The following is a 16867-nucleotide window of genomic DNA, read 5'->3' as shown; positions in this document are numbered from 1 at the left end:
ATAAATACCAAATAACCCCTGCATCATTTATTTCTGCCATTAAACTAAGGTTGTAAAATCACAAAAGTTATACTCTTTCTCCATTAAGTCAAAATAATTACCTTATTATAATAACCATAAGTTATGGCATTGGGGTCAATACCAGCTTTCTGCATTTCAAACAGCACTCGAACTGCAAGCACTGGCTGATCATACTGCCCACAGAGCTGCATAAGAATGCGGTAGCACACCTGGAACACAGTAATTTCGAAAGTGTACAGAATCAAAATATCTATTACATAAATCTGGAATAAAATAATGCATTTTAAAGGATAATTGTTACCTCATCAGGTGGATCCATCTTCTTTGACTGCATTTTTTTAAGCACATCATAGGCTGTTTTCAGAGCCCTGACTTTTGAATGACATACTTTCACATAAGCTGGGAGACAAATAAACCACAGCCCGTAACAGTGACGCAGTAGACACCTAGACCACATCTGAGGAATGGAAGAGTACCTCTTGGCAATTTTATGGGCTGACTTAATTTCCTAGAAAAAAATGCAAGGATCTTATTAATAAATTTGCACACTTAAGCATCCTTATCCTTAACTGAAGGCTGAACAAGTACAACTCACATGCTTTTATAATGTTTCCCTAACAAAATCTGTCTATAATTAATATATATTCAAGTCTCTGCTTTAATCTGTATTATACAATATGTAAAATAATGTTCTAGGACAAGAGAACTGGTTAATTTTTTGAAGTCAGATTACTCTAAATTTTCTTCAGAATGCTTCAGGGAGCATAAATGATCTACTAATAGTTATATATGGGGTAGTAAAGTATATTAAGGGAGGAAGAGTGTCAAATTTACTTCTGTTCTAATACTTGATTACATGAAGAATACAAAATTATCAAAGCACCTGTTTTGTTCTTCTGAACATGGGAGAAGGGCTACTAGGACTACTTGATTTTGAAGGCAATTTGCTCTTTTGTGTTTGTAGAAATCCTTCAGGTCTCTCAAATAAATTGTTCCTAAGAACTGGAAATCCATTATAGCTGTGTTTGAAAAGAAAAAAAACAAATCTCAAGCACACATAGGTGATCATACTGGTTACGAGCTAAAAAAAAATTATGACCAATAACTTATTTTAACTTATTAACTTATTTTAACTATCTTTCTCCATCAGACTATGATATATATAATCAACAAATATTCACGCTAATGTTGCTTTTCTTACTATAATAATAAAAATGTAATAGCCAAATACAGATTCAAGTATGTATTTTGGAGGGAAAAAAGTGAAATACATTTAAATTTTGCTGAACTTGACACCAAACTCCAAAGTAACTCAAAAAAACTTTGTAAGTTAGTATTCATGTAAATAAATAGCAAACATATCAGATAATACGGGCAAAAGGCCCAACAAATCAATACTCTTTCACACAGGACAGTTATTAATATCACTGTTTGGATTAACATATTACTGTAGAACCTTCCTCTTAAAAAATGCAAATAACATAAGTCAACCAGGACAACCTATTACATTATCATGAATGGATTTAACTGGTTAGGTAAGCTGATTCAGGGCCTCATTTATGAGAAAGAAAATTGAAGAGGTTGGAGAAGAGGAACAAAGGTTAGAATAGGCAACTCTATGAGGAGGTGGGCCTAATTTGGGTGCTAGAGCAGAGTGTTTGGAGCATTTAAAAGGTAGCAGCAGCTGGGAAAAAGACATGCTAAAACGACAGAAGAAGCCCCTGAGGAGAAAACTTAGCCTACTTTAGAATATTCTTAAAGGCATATAAATAGTTTTAATTAACTAAGAAGAAAACTAACTATAAATAAAGATAAACTATATCTATTATACATTATTATAGGAAAATCCAGTAGAATAAGAAAATATTAGTCATGACTGAATGTTAAGTAGGAATAAAATAGCAATGAAGTTCAGGAAAACTATGTCCCCTAAGAAAATTCACTGTATGTACATGGTGTGATAATAAGACCATTCTGTGTATCTTATGGAAACTTATTGTCTTATCATTTTATACAGAAAATGCAAGTATATGAGTTACCTCCTACTAACAGGATCCACTGTGCCCATTAAAGACACTTAAGGTTTTTTCCAATGATGAGTATGATTACAACAAAATTATATTAGTAGTCTCAAGGGAAAAAAAATGACTTAGATTCTTTAAAAAATGGGAACTTTTTAAGCTAAGTAATTTTCTTATTAAAGGACTAAATCTAAAGGTAAATTTTAAATTAAAAAGTTAAAACCAAACCACAAAAAGAAAAACAAACTATATTAGTGAAATATACCAAAAGAAGGCTTAGAAGTATATAATGTACGGAAGAGATAAAAGAAATGAGATCTTGTTTAGAAAGAAAAAGAAGAGAAATTATGAGAAATATTTTAAATGTCTGAGAAAAGGCAGACTTCTAAAAATTGATATGAGCAATATCATCAATATATAAAAATTAAGGGTAGGAATCAGGTGGCTTATGAATTAATCAACATTCACAAACTTCTGTTACACCACTTCTTCATCTGTAAAAAGAAGAATTCAATCCAAGTTATAAATGAGGATGTCCTGAAAAATCCCTTTTCAATGAAAATAACAAACTGTGACTTAATGAATAATAGATGTAAAATGGTTTTAGAATCTTTAAATAAGAAATTATTATTGGAGAATTTAAAAAATCTAAAAAAAATTAGTTATAACAAATGTTATATATATCTGTGTGTATGTATATAAACACATATCTAGATATATAGATGTATAATAAATCTACCTCTATCATAACCCTATCACTGTGCTCAGAGTTTTTCACTTTCCCACTAGAATTGAAAACGAGACCAGTGGATCATTCAAGTCTATACCAAGCACTTAGCACAGTACCTGACCAAATTTCCTAAATTAACAATCACCAATCCCAATAGTTCTGAATTTCCTTGACTTTATAAAACTCATGGAAAAATTAAAAGCCTAAAAAAATCATATCATCCAAGTCAAGGCCACAAATATCGACTCTAAATTAGATTTAATCATTTTTAAAAAAATTGAAGTATAGTTGATAATCCTTTTGTAAACCAAGGTTACATTAACCAGCCTGTGTTGGGGGAGGGGATGAAAGTGAGGAAACCAGCCTTAGGGAGAAACAAAAATAAAAATTCTGTAATAAAAGTGCTGCATTTTGGTGGGGTGGGCCCTAACTTCTTAATCAACATTTATGAGAACATATACTTATGCAGATATAGAGAGCTTCTTAAGTCTATAGAATGCAAAATTATATATTTTTTCTTTTTATACCTCAAAACTTAGTAATGGATGTGGGATAAGCTTGCTTACCACCTAAAAATTAGGGATCTGTAAAGTTTGGATTTTTGAAAATACCACAGTCCTTAGAAAGCTACGTCACAGATGATGGATTGCTTCTCTCTTTCAATCTCAAACATTCTGCCTCTTGAATACCTGTACTGTAAAGGGGGTTCTTCACCATTGGGTAGATGGGGGATCTCAGGTGGTGTTACAAAAACAGTATGTTCACTTTTGAAAGATTCATCCAGTTCTATAAGTCGCACTTCACCACTCTTGTCCATATCCACCTGAAGGAGTTTAAAAAACATACATTAAAAAAATACATTCGCCAGACAAGTGTTTGTCTATAGGGGAATGGTTAAATAAACCATTTACACAACTGGATGCAAAGGAACTATTTTTAAAAAAAAAAAAAAGAATGAGCAAGTCCTCTACGTAGCACTATATAAAGCTCTCCAGGATAATTAAGTGAAAATAATAAGATTCAGGACATTGTATATAGTATACTATCTTTTAAGAAAGAGGGAAAATTTTTTTTCAATTAAAAAAAAAGAAAGAGGGAAAAGTAAGAACACATATTCATTTTTTGCTTGTAGTCACATAAAGAAATACTGAAGAATACTTAAAAAAAAAAAAAAAAAAAGAGGGACCTCCCTGGCAGTCCAGTGGTTACGACGCTGCGCTTCCACTGCAGGAGATGCAGGTTCGATCCCTGGTCGGGAACTAAGATCCTGCATGCCACGCAGCAGCGCGGCCAAAAATAGGAAAAAAAAAAAGTAATTATCTATTTGGCTAAGGGGAGATGAAGGGAGTGGACAAGAATGGGACAGGACCAGATTTCCCAATTTATACCTTTTAATGTTATTTTTGCATTTTGAATAATGAAAATGTATTCAAGAAATACTATTTTTAAAAATATTATTATATTAACATATAATATTAAAACGTACGTGTGTGTGTGTTGAGAATACTGGGTTCTGTCTTTGATTTCTACTAAATATAACGAATTTCCCTAAGTTCTTCCAGCATATGTAGAAGCACATTTGAATTAAATTCTAGTCACATCAATATTTAAAGCATTTTAGTAGTACTGTTTCCCCTAGATACTCTATGGTAATAGTCATAAAAAATAAAAACTTCATAGAATCTAAACTTCCCAAAAGGCACTCATAAACTAAAGAGCACGACATTGATATTAATTTAAACCAGATGTCAAACACAAAATGACAGATGACAAAATATAACTCACAGAACTTTTCCAGGTTAGACAGAATTAATGTCACATACTAGCCAGGAATAAATGGGAAAAAAAGAATTATTAACAAGTTAAATCTTAAGATAAGGATTTAGGGCAGAGTATACCAAAAAAGGACAGTGACAGCTTTAAAGTTTTTCTAACTTTTAAGAAGAGTTGATACATTCAGAGTCTTCTTATATAAATTGTTGTTTATAATTTCACAGCATTACATGCTGTAATCTCTAGTATCAACGAATGTTTTTAATGGTGTATCCAGACATTTTAGACAACAATTAAGGCGAGTTTCAGAATTATAATTAATGACAGGAGAAAATGTTCACAAAATAATGATAAATGAAAAAAATCATACTACTAAATAATATAAATGTGTGTGTGTATACACACACACACACAGAATGTGATTCTAATTTTTTTGAGTGTCCCTATCTGTTATATAGATATATTTCTGAATGTGCACACTTTCTCTCATACACACAGATGCACATACACATCTGTTATCAAAATGTTACCTATGGGTGATGGTATTACTGGCAATTAATTTTCTTTATATTGTTATTTGCTTTCCAATTAAAAATAATGAATATTATTTTTATTTGCTTTTTAAAAATTACAAAAGTAATAAATGCTCAGAATAAAAATGTAAACAAGGCAGACTATATTGCTTTTAGAATAAGCACTTATTTCAATCCTGTTGAAGGATATTTGAAAGTTAATCAGTATAAAAGAAGGTGCCTTTCTTTTTAGCCTGTCAAAAAGACTTTTATATGGTAAAACTAGCAATGATACAACAAATATAGTAAGCTGGATAATCACAAACCCTGCTGGTACTCAAAACTGGTACAGTCTTTTTTAGAAAGCAAGATGTGTTTAAACCTTATTCTTTCTTAGAATAAGTTCTAAGGAAATAACCTAACATGAAAAAAAAGCTATCAGTATGAAAGATGTTTTTTTGCAGGACTGCAATAGCAATAAATTGGAAGTCATCTGCATGTCAAAAAATAGGTAAATGAATAAAGGATGATACATAGATAAAACATACAATCATTCAAAATGAAAAGAGTGAAGGTTATGCAGACTCCTGGTTGAAGAAGACAAATTAAACACAACAATTTACCTTCAATCCTTCCTGAAATCTCACCAACATGAGAGTAAGGAGATTAAAAAACAACAACAACAACAAAATGAACTGGAGAGAAGACAACAGCAGAGCTGAGTTCAAAACATTTTAGAAGCTGCAAAGTAGATTGATGAGACCTGTCAAAGCTGAAAGCCACATATCTGGCACTGGTGAGGGGATAGAGGAGAGCACCCAAATAGTCAGCCATTTTGCTCTACGGAGCACCAGAAAGGTCAGGAATGAAAAGCATGATGCCCCTGAAGATGGGAGGGTAAGTGGGGTTGAATTGGGAGAATTAGTTAAATCCTGAATTTAAGAACTCCTAGATCCCTCGCCCAACCCAGTATAGTTAGGCCACTACCTCTCCCCAACATGGCATAAGACTAGGTTGGGTCTTTCTGAGTGAAGAACCAGAGGGACTTTAGACTTGAGGACACTGGGCAGAGTTGAGGAAGATGAAGAAGGTTAATAAAAACAGGTGAAGTGAGGAAAAGCCTACATGTTACAAGTGGAAAATCTTAGTTACCTTCCCCACTCAGCTCTGAGAATACTTGCAGTCAGGCTTATGCACTCCAGGCTTGAGACTGGAGATACCTCCTGGGGAAACTACGTAGCCTAAAAGAAAAGAACTATAGACAATGATCAAATAGGGACTCTAATGAATTAGTTGAGTTCCTTTATGATCATCAGTCTCATACCTAAGGAAGCTCCAAGCCCCACCCTCCCAGAAAGAGCTCTCATGAGTTCTCTGTGCCTCACACTTGACAATGAATACCAACCAAAGATCACAAAAAAAACCAATAACTTGAAAAAGAATAAAGTAAACAAATATTAAAAGGTATTTAGAAGAAGCAGAGACAATGCAAGGGGGAAAAAAACCTTCAAAATAACTGAAATGAATAAGCCTACACCCATGAAACAAGAAGATGCTATAAGAAAGGAGCATTCAGGGACTTCCCTGGTTAAGTGGTTAAGACTCTGTGCTCCCAATGCAGGGGGCCTGGGTTCAATCCCTGGTCAGGGAACTAGATCCCACATGCATGCCGCAACTAAGGAGCCCATCTGCCACAACTAAGACCTGGTGCAACCAAATAAATAAATAAATTAAATAAAAATAAATATTTACAAAGAAAAAAAAAGAAAGGAACATTCAGAGAATGAAAAGGAGCTATGGAAATTACAAACATGATAGCAGAGGTAAAAAGTATACTATAATGGTTGAAAGATAAAATTGAAGAAATCTCCCAGAAAGTGGCGATGAATGACAGAGAGGCAGAAAATGGGATGGGGAAAAAGAAAAGAAAAAAAGAAAATTAAGCAGATCAGGCCAGGAGGGCCAATATACAAATATGTATTTCAGAACAAGAGAACAGAGAAAGTGGAGGAAAGAAAAAGAAAGAAAAAAATGCAAGAAAATTCCCCACAATTTGAAGGCCATGAGACCATAGATTAAAAGGGCCTACAAGTGTCCAACTCAGAGAAGAAAAGAAGACTGACACCAGGCATATCCTTGTGATTTCAGAATATCAGGGATCTTAAATGCTTCCAGACTGATAAAGAGATTAGGCACAGAAGATCAGAAATCAAGATACTGTTAGACTAGATGTTATTCTCAACAATAACAAGCCAGAAGACAATGCAGTAATGACTTGATTTTACATCCGACCAAATTAGCATTCAAGTATTAAGGCAGAATAATGAAATTTGCAAACAGGCAGGGCATCAAAAAATGTATCTCCCATGTACTGTTTCTCACTAAACTACTGAAAGCTGTGATTCACCATAACAAGGAAATAAACCAAGAAAGAAGTTATTGAAGCCAGAAAGCAGGGGATACAAATCCGGAGAGAGGTCAGTATAATTCCAAGATGATGGTGAAGGAAAATCCCATAATGACAGACTAGAAAGCAGTCAGTTCAGACTGGAACACAAAGATGGAAAGCTCCAGCAAGAACTTAAAAAAACAAAAAAAACAAACGGATAGATTACTTAATATGTTAGAAAAATTGAGAGATTTTAGATTTTTTACCTTCATAGAAGAGTTTGGAGATGAATTAATAATACACACAAAACAAGAAATATAGCAATTAATTAACTTCAGGGAAAATAGAAGTCCATACATAAAAGGAAATTTAACTACAATATATATATGGCCTATCTGTGATTATATACAGTGATAAAAATATTAACATTGAACAACCATCTGACCAACTACATTGGGAGAATTTTGGTGATGGTGGTAAATATGACATTAATAGATAATATATAAAACAATAAGCAGCAATAACAACACATTATTTGGAAATCTTAAGGAAAATGACTGATGAAATGGCTGAAAGAGAAAGTGCTTACCTTTGGGAACAGAAACTAGGGGTGGGAAATAGAACTACCATATGACCCAGCAATCCCACTCCTGGGCATATACCTGGAGAAAACCATAATTCAAAAAGATACATACACTCCAATGTTCACTGCAGCACTATTTACAATAGCCAGGATATGGAAGCAACCTAAATGTCCATCAACAGAGGAATGGATCAAGAAGATGTGGTACATAGATACAATGGAGTATCACTCAGCCATAAAAAAAGAACAAAATAATTCCATTTGCAGCAACATGGATGGACCTAGAGATTGTCATTCTGAGTGAAGTAAGTCAAACTGAGGAAGACAAATATCCTATGATATCGCTTATAAGTGGAATCATAAAAAAGGGTACAAATGAATTTATTTACAAAACATAAGTAGAGACATGGATGTAGAAAAAAAACTTATGGTTACCATGGGATAAGGGGGGGAGGGATAAATTGGGAGATTGCAACTGACATATACACACTACTATATATAAAATAGATAACTAACAGGAACCTGCTGTATAGCACAGGGAACTCCACTCAATACTCTGTAATGGCCTATATGGGAAAGAATCTTAAAAAAAAAAAAAAAGAGTGGATATATGTATAACTGATTCACTTTGCTGCACACCTGAAACTAACACAACATTGTAAATCAACTATACACCAATAAAAATTTAAAAAAAAAAAGAAACTAGGGGTGGGGAAAAAATGTGACCTAAACCTTATAAAATCATTTGACTTTTTAAACCAGGCTATGTTTTACTTTTTAGAGATTTGGCAGCATATAAAAAATGTTTATAAGATCTGGTTATGTAAAAAATTAGGAAGTATACTATAATTATGTAAAAACATTGAAAGTAAATGTAAAGTGGATATTAGGGTACTGGGCTTATGGAGTTTTTCCTCCCTTTTATTTTCCACACTTCCTGTTACTTTACAAAACAACACTAGGAACATGTCAATGATAACTCAAAATCACTGGTATCCCTAGTAGGATATGGTATCCATGGACAACCCAAGAGCAAATGAGAAGCTCTATACACAAACATTTTTATGCAGATGAAATGGGGTTAATGTAATTATAAGGGCAGCAATGATAATGAAGTAGAAGAGATGGACTAGAATAAAAAGGTTATTCTGGTCCAACAAATACCCAAGGTCATTGGAAAGGAAGCTGGAAACTACTCCGGTCTCCATAATGGAACATTATAAGAGAACTACTTGTCTGTGAGCACCAGGTGCTTTTAAATTTTTATTTATTTATCAGCTTCTCCCTGTCAGACCTGTGTCTTTGCTTGCATAGAAAAAAATCTGTGGACATGGACAACTACTCTAATTCTAAGTATTGTAAAGTCTACTAAAATATTAAAATTGGGCTCTGTAAATTCAGTACCTTGGTAAAAGATATTTCCCCTATCTTGTCTACCAATAAAATCTCATTTCAACATTACAAGAACAGCCATGTAATAAATCCTCCATTTATCAGTTGAGCATTTCTGTCTTTTGGAAAGCACAGTGACATCTGTCTCTACTGGGAGAAAAAAGAAATCCAACACCCATGACAGGATAAAATTAAAATAATTTTCATATTCTCTTCATATTTTTTCACAAGACATTAAAATGCTCAGAAAACACTGTAGAGGAATGCTTGGGAAGCCAAGAAAAACCTTACCAGGCTATTTGTTGCACAAAACTGCTTTTAGTTAAGCTGCATCCTATAGGAACAGATTGTAAGGATTTAAAATACAATCATATGAAGAATAAGAACACATGGTTCTTAAATTAGTCATAAATGAAACTCAAATAATTTTCATACATTGTTTTTCTTACTCCTATTCAGGATTACTCACTCCAGCTTTTTAAAAGTTGGTAAATGTTTTCTGTTTGGATAGGCTAAGATCAAAAGAGGAATATATCTAATATCTGTTCAATGTTAGTCATGGATTCTGCTCAATCTTAAGCACTTAATGCGCATCTAATATTATTTACTTTTCATAGCTAAACTGCCAGAGGTAAGGGGATCTGTTCACTTAAAAAATTAAGCTCAAAGTCACTCAACTAAGGAATAACCCCACATGAATGTCTATTTTAAAAGTATTACTGATATTCAAAAACCGTTTGCAGATTAAAAGTAAGCACTGACTTGCTGTGCTGAATGCACTTAAACTGTGGTATTAAAATATGAAAAGTAGTAACAGCGCTGTGTAATTATTTATTATTTCAGAGAGTTCTGCTTAATAATACTAGGAATACAATTAACCTCTACTCTCACACTATAAGGTTATTAAGATATATTTTATGATATCACAAATAAAATAATATCATTTTTAACTAAAAAAAAGATATATTTTGGATTTTGTTACATTTTGTTATTTTCTCTAATAAAACAGTTCCTTGAATTGTAATAAAGCAAATACAAGTAACTATGTTTTAGTGAGTTTATTTTCAGTTTTGATTTTCTTAGGAATCATCAAAATCTTTAAGTATAACATTAATCCATTATATATAAGTGATATTTTGTTGAATCTAGACTTTGAATGGGTAAATAGCATTTTAGGAAAACAATCTGCCTAGAAACAATAATTACACATTGGATTGTTTCTTTTTTGAGACTTCTCAGAATGTATATTCTTTAAGCAATCACTCCAGTCACGCCTCACATTTTGACTCTTATCAACTAAATAACAGGTGACCTATTTTCAGAAAATCCTAGACAATATAATATAGTAATTATCAGTAATAAAATATCGCCCTTAGAACATGATACCCTAAGTACCTTGCAAAATTATGTCATGTATGTCTTACAATATTAATGAGGTTTTTTTTGTTGTTTTTTTTTTTGCGGTACACGGGCCTCTCACTGTTGTGGCCTCTCCCGTTGTGGAGCACAGGCTCCGGACGCACAGGCTCAGCGGCCATGGCTCACGGGCCCAGCCGCTCCGCGGCATGTGGGATCCTCCCAGACCAGGGCACGAACCCGTGTCCCCTGCTTCGGCAGGAGGACTCCCAACCACTGTGCTACCAGGGAAGCCCCTTAATGAGTATTTTTTAAACCATGTGATACTATTATATGAGCTCTTAGCTGAAACACAAACTTGTGAAAACAAGACACATAAAATGAGCAAAAAGTAAAATGGAACAATATAAGATTTCTCTCTTCTGCACTGTTAACTGGATTCTTCCAACTAATTCAGTATTCCTATGTGGATTAATAAGTCTATTGGCTAAAGCATGCTATTAGCAAAACCCTGGCACTAACTTGGTCCCTTATGATTCAGTTGACTTGGCACAAGGAACTGTTACCCAAATACATGCCACTGTTCACAATGGCAGCTCGGTGAGTACATACAGATGACCAGTGGAAGCCCAGCACGATAAAGGAAAAACCTTCAAGGTACATGCTGGTCAGAAACATCATTTTTATTTACAAAAACCAACACAATTATTCCTGTAAAAAGGGGTTTAGAGAAATTATTCTTTAAAGCATACTCTTCTATTCATTGTACACCTTTTCTATTTAAAGCACACATTTCTATTTATTTATTCTATTAATATTTAACTTTATAAGCACCAAATAAGGCAAACTTAAAAATTTGATTAAAATACTGAAAACCATGTTCTTAGTACAATGCTGCAATGAAGACAAAACTATCAAGGAGCTATAATATTAATTCTCAAAATAAACAGGATTTCAAAGCTTTATGCAGGCAGAACTCATCTTACAAAAAGGCAGAGTTCTAAAAGTCTGTCTATAGGGATTTCCCTGGTGGTCCAGCGGTTAAGACTTTGTGCTCCCAATGCAGGGGGCCCAGGTTCAATCCCTGTTCAGGGAACTAGATCCCACATGCCGCAACGAAGCTCCTGCATGTGGCAATGAAGATCCATGTGCCGCAACTAAGACCCGGTGCAGCCAGATAAATAAATAAGTAAATAAATAACATTTTTAAAATTTATTTATTTATTTATTTATGGCTGTGTTGGGTCTCTGTTGCTGTACACGGGCGTTCTCCAGTTGTGTCAAGAGGGGGCTATTCTTCGTTGCAGTGCACGGGCTTCTCATTGCTTTGGCCTCTCTTGTTGTGGAGCACAGGTTCTAGGTGCGCGGGCTTCAGTAGCTGTGGCTCGTGGGCTCAGTAGTTGTGGTTCCTGGGCCCTAGAGTGGAGGCTCAGTAGTTGTGGCGCACAGGATTAGTTGCTCCGTGGCATGTGGGAACCCGTGTACCCTGCATTGGCAGGCGGATTCTTAACCACTGCACCACCAGGGAAGTCCAATAAATATTAAAAAAAATTTTTTTAAAAAGTCTGTCTACAAATAGGTTAGTCAAAATACAGAAAATGAATTGCCCCTCAAAACAATATCCTTTCTGGGGTGATAGAAATGTTCTATGTTTTGGAGTCATGGTTACATGGAAATCTATATTTGCCAAAACTTATCAAACTACACACTTCAAAGGTGCATTTATTGTTTGTATATTATACTACAATAAATTTGGACTTTAAAAAATGTCCTAAAAGGTGGTTAGAATATCAATCCACCAAAAAGAAATTTAATACATATTTCTAGCACAACACTGTAGCCATGCACCATCTGAACTACAGCTAATCACCACATATATCAGTGTTTCTGTGGGAAAATGAATTATGAGTTCTAAGCAAATACTGACATATATCCATCTTTTCCCTATTCTAAAGCATTTCAAGGACTAGGGTGGATATTTCTGGGCATCTTAGCTTGTTAACTCTCTATCAGCACCAGAAACAGTATTTCTCCACATCAATCATCCCTCAGGTCTTCCAATTTGAAGGAAAGTATAAATTCCTCCACAAGGCTCTGAACTTGTTCCTATTCTTCATATGTGTAAGTCATTCAAAAGTTGAACATTTCTACGTCATGCAGTAATAAAACCAAATTAACTACTAATCTATAAACTGGAATAAAAACCAGAAAAATATAAAAATGGTCATAAATTTTCCTACTTTATAGTTCACACAACACTACTCTGAACACTGTGAAATATGCAGTTATAATGATTTCTCCTCACAATACTTTTAAAACGTACATAAGAACACAACACAGAAAGACTAACTGACTTGACTAAAGTCACAAGTAGGAACGCTGAGATCAAAGTTCTCCTGATTCCCAATGCGGTGTTTTTCCTTCTACATCTTGCATGATGAAAATCATTTTTATAAGACACATTTGGTACTTATTTATTTGATCAATCCCTCCATATGTAACAATCTCCCATCTCCAACACCACTCCTCCTCCATGCATATGACTCCTTCACCCTAATTTGGCTTTGACAACTCCTTCCAGACCAACCCTCTGCCCCACCAGGCTGACATCTCCCTCATCCAGATTAAACTATGATAACCCATTTGCTGGGCCTACCCAGTGGGGACACTTTCCTTGCCTTGCTTAGACTCTGACACTCCGTGCTGTCCTCACGTCTGCATGGACGCACACTTTAGGTTCTGACCCCTGGAAATAGTCTGTCCTCCAGCATGGACACTCTCTTTATCCTGTTCGTCCTCTGATCCCCCATGCTAGGCTACCCCCTGCATGGATGGATGCTCTCCTCACCTGGCTTGGGCTCCAACACCCCATGCTAGGCTGCTCCTCCTTCACCCATTCAGGTTTTGACACCCCTCTTTGAGCCACTGTTTCCCAAGCTCCTCTCTATCCACCATGGATACCCACTTTGCTCTATCCCACTAATGATAGCGGACTACAGGGGCAGGAAAGGTTTCACACATGAATTTAATATAGTAGAATTAATTCACTTAATTTATGCTACAAATGCACTCCCAAATTGTAGAAATATTCAGGTGAAATGTTATGTTCTACACCTACTCTCAGCATGTGACAATCCACCTTAGACCAAAAGGAGAGGTGAAAATTAAGGATGATCAAGTTAGAGGCCCATTGGCTTGGACAAAACTCCCATAGTCTGTAAGTGGACAGGCAGTGTTACAGACCTGGTTGCTAAAATAAAATTCATAATTTGGTAAAATCCTGCAAAGTACTCTTAAGAGGTTGTGGTCTATAACATCTAGTAGGCCACCAAAACTTTCATAATAAAGGGTCAGTGATGAAATGGAATTAATTTAAATTTTGTTAAAAGCTGGTTAAGTTATAAATAGAAACTGTAACTCTTAACATTTATAATAGTCACACAAAATAAGTTACGGCACTGTAGACATACTATTACTTACTTTATCTACACAATCATCAAAAAACGCCAGGCTTGCATCTTTATCACTGACAAAAGAACATTCCTCAATGAAGCGAATAAACATTTGTGTTTTGGTCATCATGTTATAGAATTTCTGATGTGACCGGTCTCGGCTTCTTAAGAAAGCTATTCAACATAAATTTGTAATGTTAGCATATATAATATCATTTACAGATTCAGAGAATTTTTCAGCTAGAAGGAACTAGATCAACCATGTCATCTATACCCCCCACACCCTACTATTTTGCAGAAAAAGAAACTAAGACCCCTGAAGGGGAAGTGACCTGATAAAGATAGCAATAGGAAAGGAACTTGAACCCAGATCTTTCAGATCCCCCAACCCAGGGGCTCCTCTGCTTGCCCAACAGCACCGGGCTGCCCTGAAAGCTAAAAACATCAATATCTTAACACATCTGTGACACAACAGAGTGCAGTGGTACATGGTTAGGAAGCTCTGTACTTTTCAAATAGTCTCTTCTGCATATTTTGCTAATGGGATTATATCTAATGTGCCTGAGAAATAACCAGTCCTATGGAAATGGATTACCAACTGAGTTGATACTCACATACTCCTGAAATAGATAAGTATATTTTGATAAATATGAGCTACTAACCCAGAAAGCAATCATCACAAGGTTAAGCTCAATAACAGGAAAGCTGTAGTACTATGCAATCACTCACCTTGTAGGGCAAAAAGAGAGGCTGCATCTGTGGCTGTCTCAGATGGGGCTTGTGTTATTGGTCTTAAGTATGATCTATAACCTTTTAAAATAGAGGCCATGAAACACAAAAATGCCTCCTGGATTTCCAAATCTATCATGTGCAACCTCTTTCCAGAATTAAAATCATAATCATTCATTGCTAAGTCCATTAGTCCATCGTCTCTTGGTCTCTGCTGCACTGTGAAGAAATACAGTGTTAATGTTTTCCCCAGAACTGTCAAAATTAATGTTCATAGTGGTATCAATTATAAATCCATTGCATATGTAATTCAAGTCATTATGCTGCATACCTTAAACTTGTACAGTCCTGTATGTCAATTATATCTCAATAAAATTGAAAGAAAAATAATAAATGTGTTTTCAAAAGGGCTCAAGCTACTTCAACCCTTTGTTTACATAACTCCTTAATATATAACCCTAGCAAAACTTGATTTGGTCTGAGGATAAGGATGGTAGTAATGCTCAATGTTAACTTCCTGATTTTCATGGTTATAGCATACTGTAGTGATACAGAATGTACTTATTGGTAGGAAATACGCTCTATTTGGAGATGATGGGGACATCTATTCTCAAAAGGTCACAGAAACAAAGTTTGTGATTGCCTCAAAATTTTAAAACTTCTTAAAATATGAGGAACAATAAATCATCTTAGGGAGGTTCTTTTGGAGTTCTTATTGTTTAAAAAAGTAAAAGCACGTGGGCACTGGAATGAAGGCCTAGGTCTTAATCCTAGCTTCATCTTTATTAACTGTATGATCTCTGACAAGCTACCTCCCTCAAACTTAGTATCTTCACAGTTGTAAAGACAAAAGAATGTATGTGAAAGTGCTCTGAAGCTGTAAAGTGATATATAATCCTGAATAACAATATCAGTATTGTTAAAACCTGTAATTTTAAGCTGTAAGATTCTGCCCTTCAGTACAGCTAGATGGGTTATTTCACTTATTTTAATAATACTTAAATATTGCTACAAAAGCTGCTGGACTTCTCAGCTATTCAAAAGAAGCTCATAAATTTTTAGAAAGCAATTAACTAAGTAGCTTAAATAAAATTCCATACATAATTTATTTGTTCCATAGTATAAAATTTGTTCCATTTGATGTCATTTTTTCATATCCCAATACTTATGAGCCACTTCCGGATTATCTACTTGTTATAAGGTTTACTTTGTAAACGCTGTCTTTTTCCATGTCTCTTTCCAACTATTCTATAGGCACCCTTGAACCCTCGAGGATGTAGGCCACCTCCCATGTTTATATTTCACCTAATACATAAATGAGAACCTCAAATATTGCTGCACCATTACTGACCATTTTTTATACAATAAGTATTAAATTATGAACCCTGAATGGACTGTTGGTATAAAATACCAAGAGGATTAGATAAATGAAGGCTTAATTCCTCTTACTGGTAGTTCTGGATCACTATCAAGATACTCTTATTGTAAGCTTTGAACTGAAATTCTCCATATCCTAATCTATTTTCACTTTAATTAAGTTCCGAATGCTTTTGGCAAGCTTCTATTTTCAAATTATTTGAGGTAAGCACAGCATTAAGATCTACTGAAGGTGAAAAGCACATGACCTTGCTTTCAACCCACAAGAATCATCAGCATTTTCTAATGTAATTTAAACCATCTGTCTTAGATTTTCAAAACTAACTTTCTATTCTATGTATAAAGAAAATATACAAGTAGAAACCAGTATTTTTTCCATAGTATTTGAAAATAATCACCTTAATCTTTTTGAATTTTATTATGATGTAAAATATAAATTTTGTAAATCTCCCATTCAGCTTCTAAAAAATTTTGCTTTAATGTTCATTTGCCTTTAAGATTGTAAAACCACTTTCCTTTAGGTAAACACCAT

The 16867-nt window shown here is 34.6% G+C and overlaps 1 protein-coding gene across 5 annotated transcripts in view; it reads right to left on the bottom strand.

Annotated features, from left to right (window-relative positions):
* The window catches only part of DENND4A (DENN domain containing 4A), a 133879-nt gene that overhangs the window by 40725 nt on the left and 76287 nt on the right, over positions 1 to 16867 (bottom strand). For all 5 annotated transcript variants that reach the window (XM_060097149.1, XM_060097148.1, XM_060097151.1 and 2 more), the window contains 6 exons: positions 14959 to 15177; positions 14258 to 14403; positions 3462 to 3595; positions 905 to 1040; positions 323 to 529; positions 102 to 230 (listed from right to left, as the gene is read on the bottom strand). In XM_060097149.1, coding sequence (XP_059953132.1) covers positions 102 to 230; positions 323 to 529; positions 905 to 1040; positions 3462 to 3595; positions 14258 to 14403; positions 14959 to 15177 — 971 coding nt within the window. The remainder of the gene's footprint in view (positions 1 to 101; positions 231 to 322; positions 530 to 904; positions 1041 to 3461; positions 3596 to 14257; positions 14404 to 14958; positions 15178 to 16867) is intronic.

Source organism: Mesoplodon densirostris, chromosome 4 (genome assembly GCF_025265405.1).
Source record: "Mesoplodon densirostris isolate mMesDen1 chromosome 4, mMesDen1 primary haplotype, whole genome shotgun sequence".
In the NCBI taxonomy this organism is placed as follows: Eukaryota; Metazoa; Chordata; class Mammalia; order Artiodactyla; family Ziphiidae; genus Mesoplodon; species Mesoplodon densirostris.
Note: the sequence above shows the minus strand (reverse complement) of the source record. Positions and strands in the feature narration are given on the sequence as shown.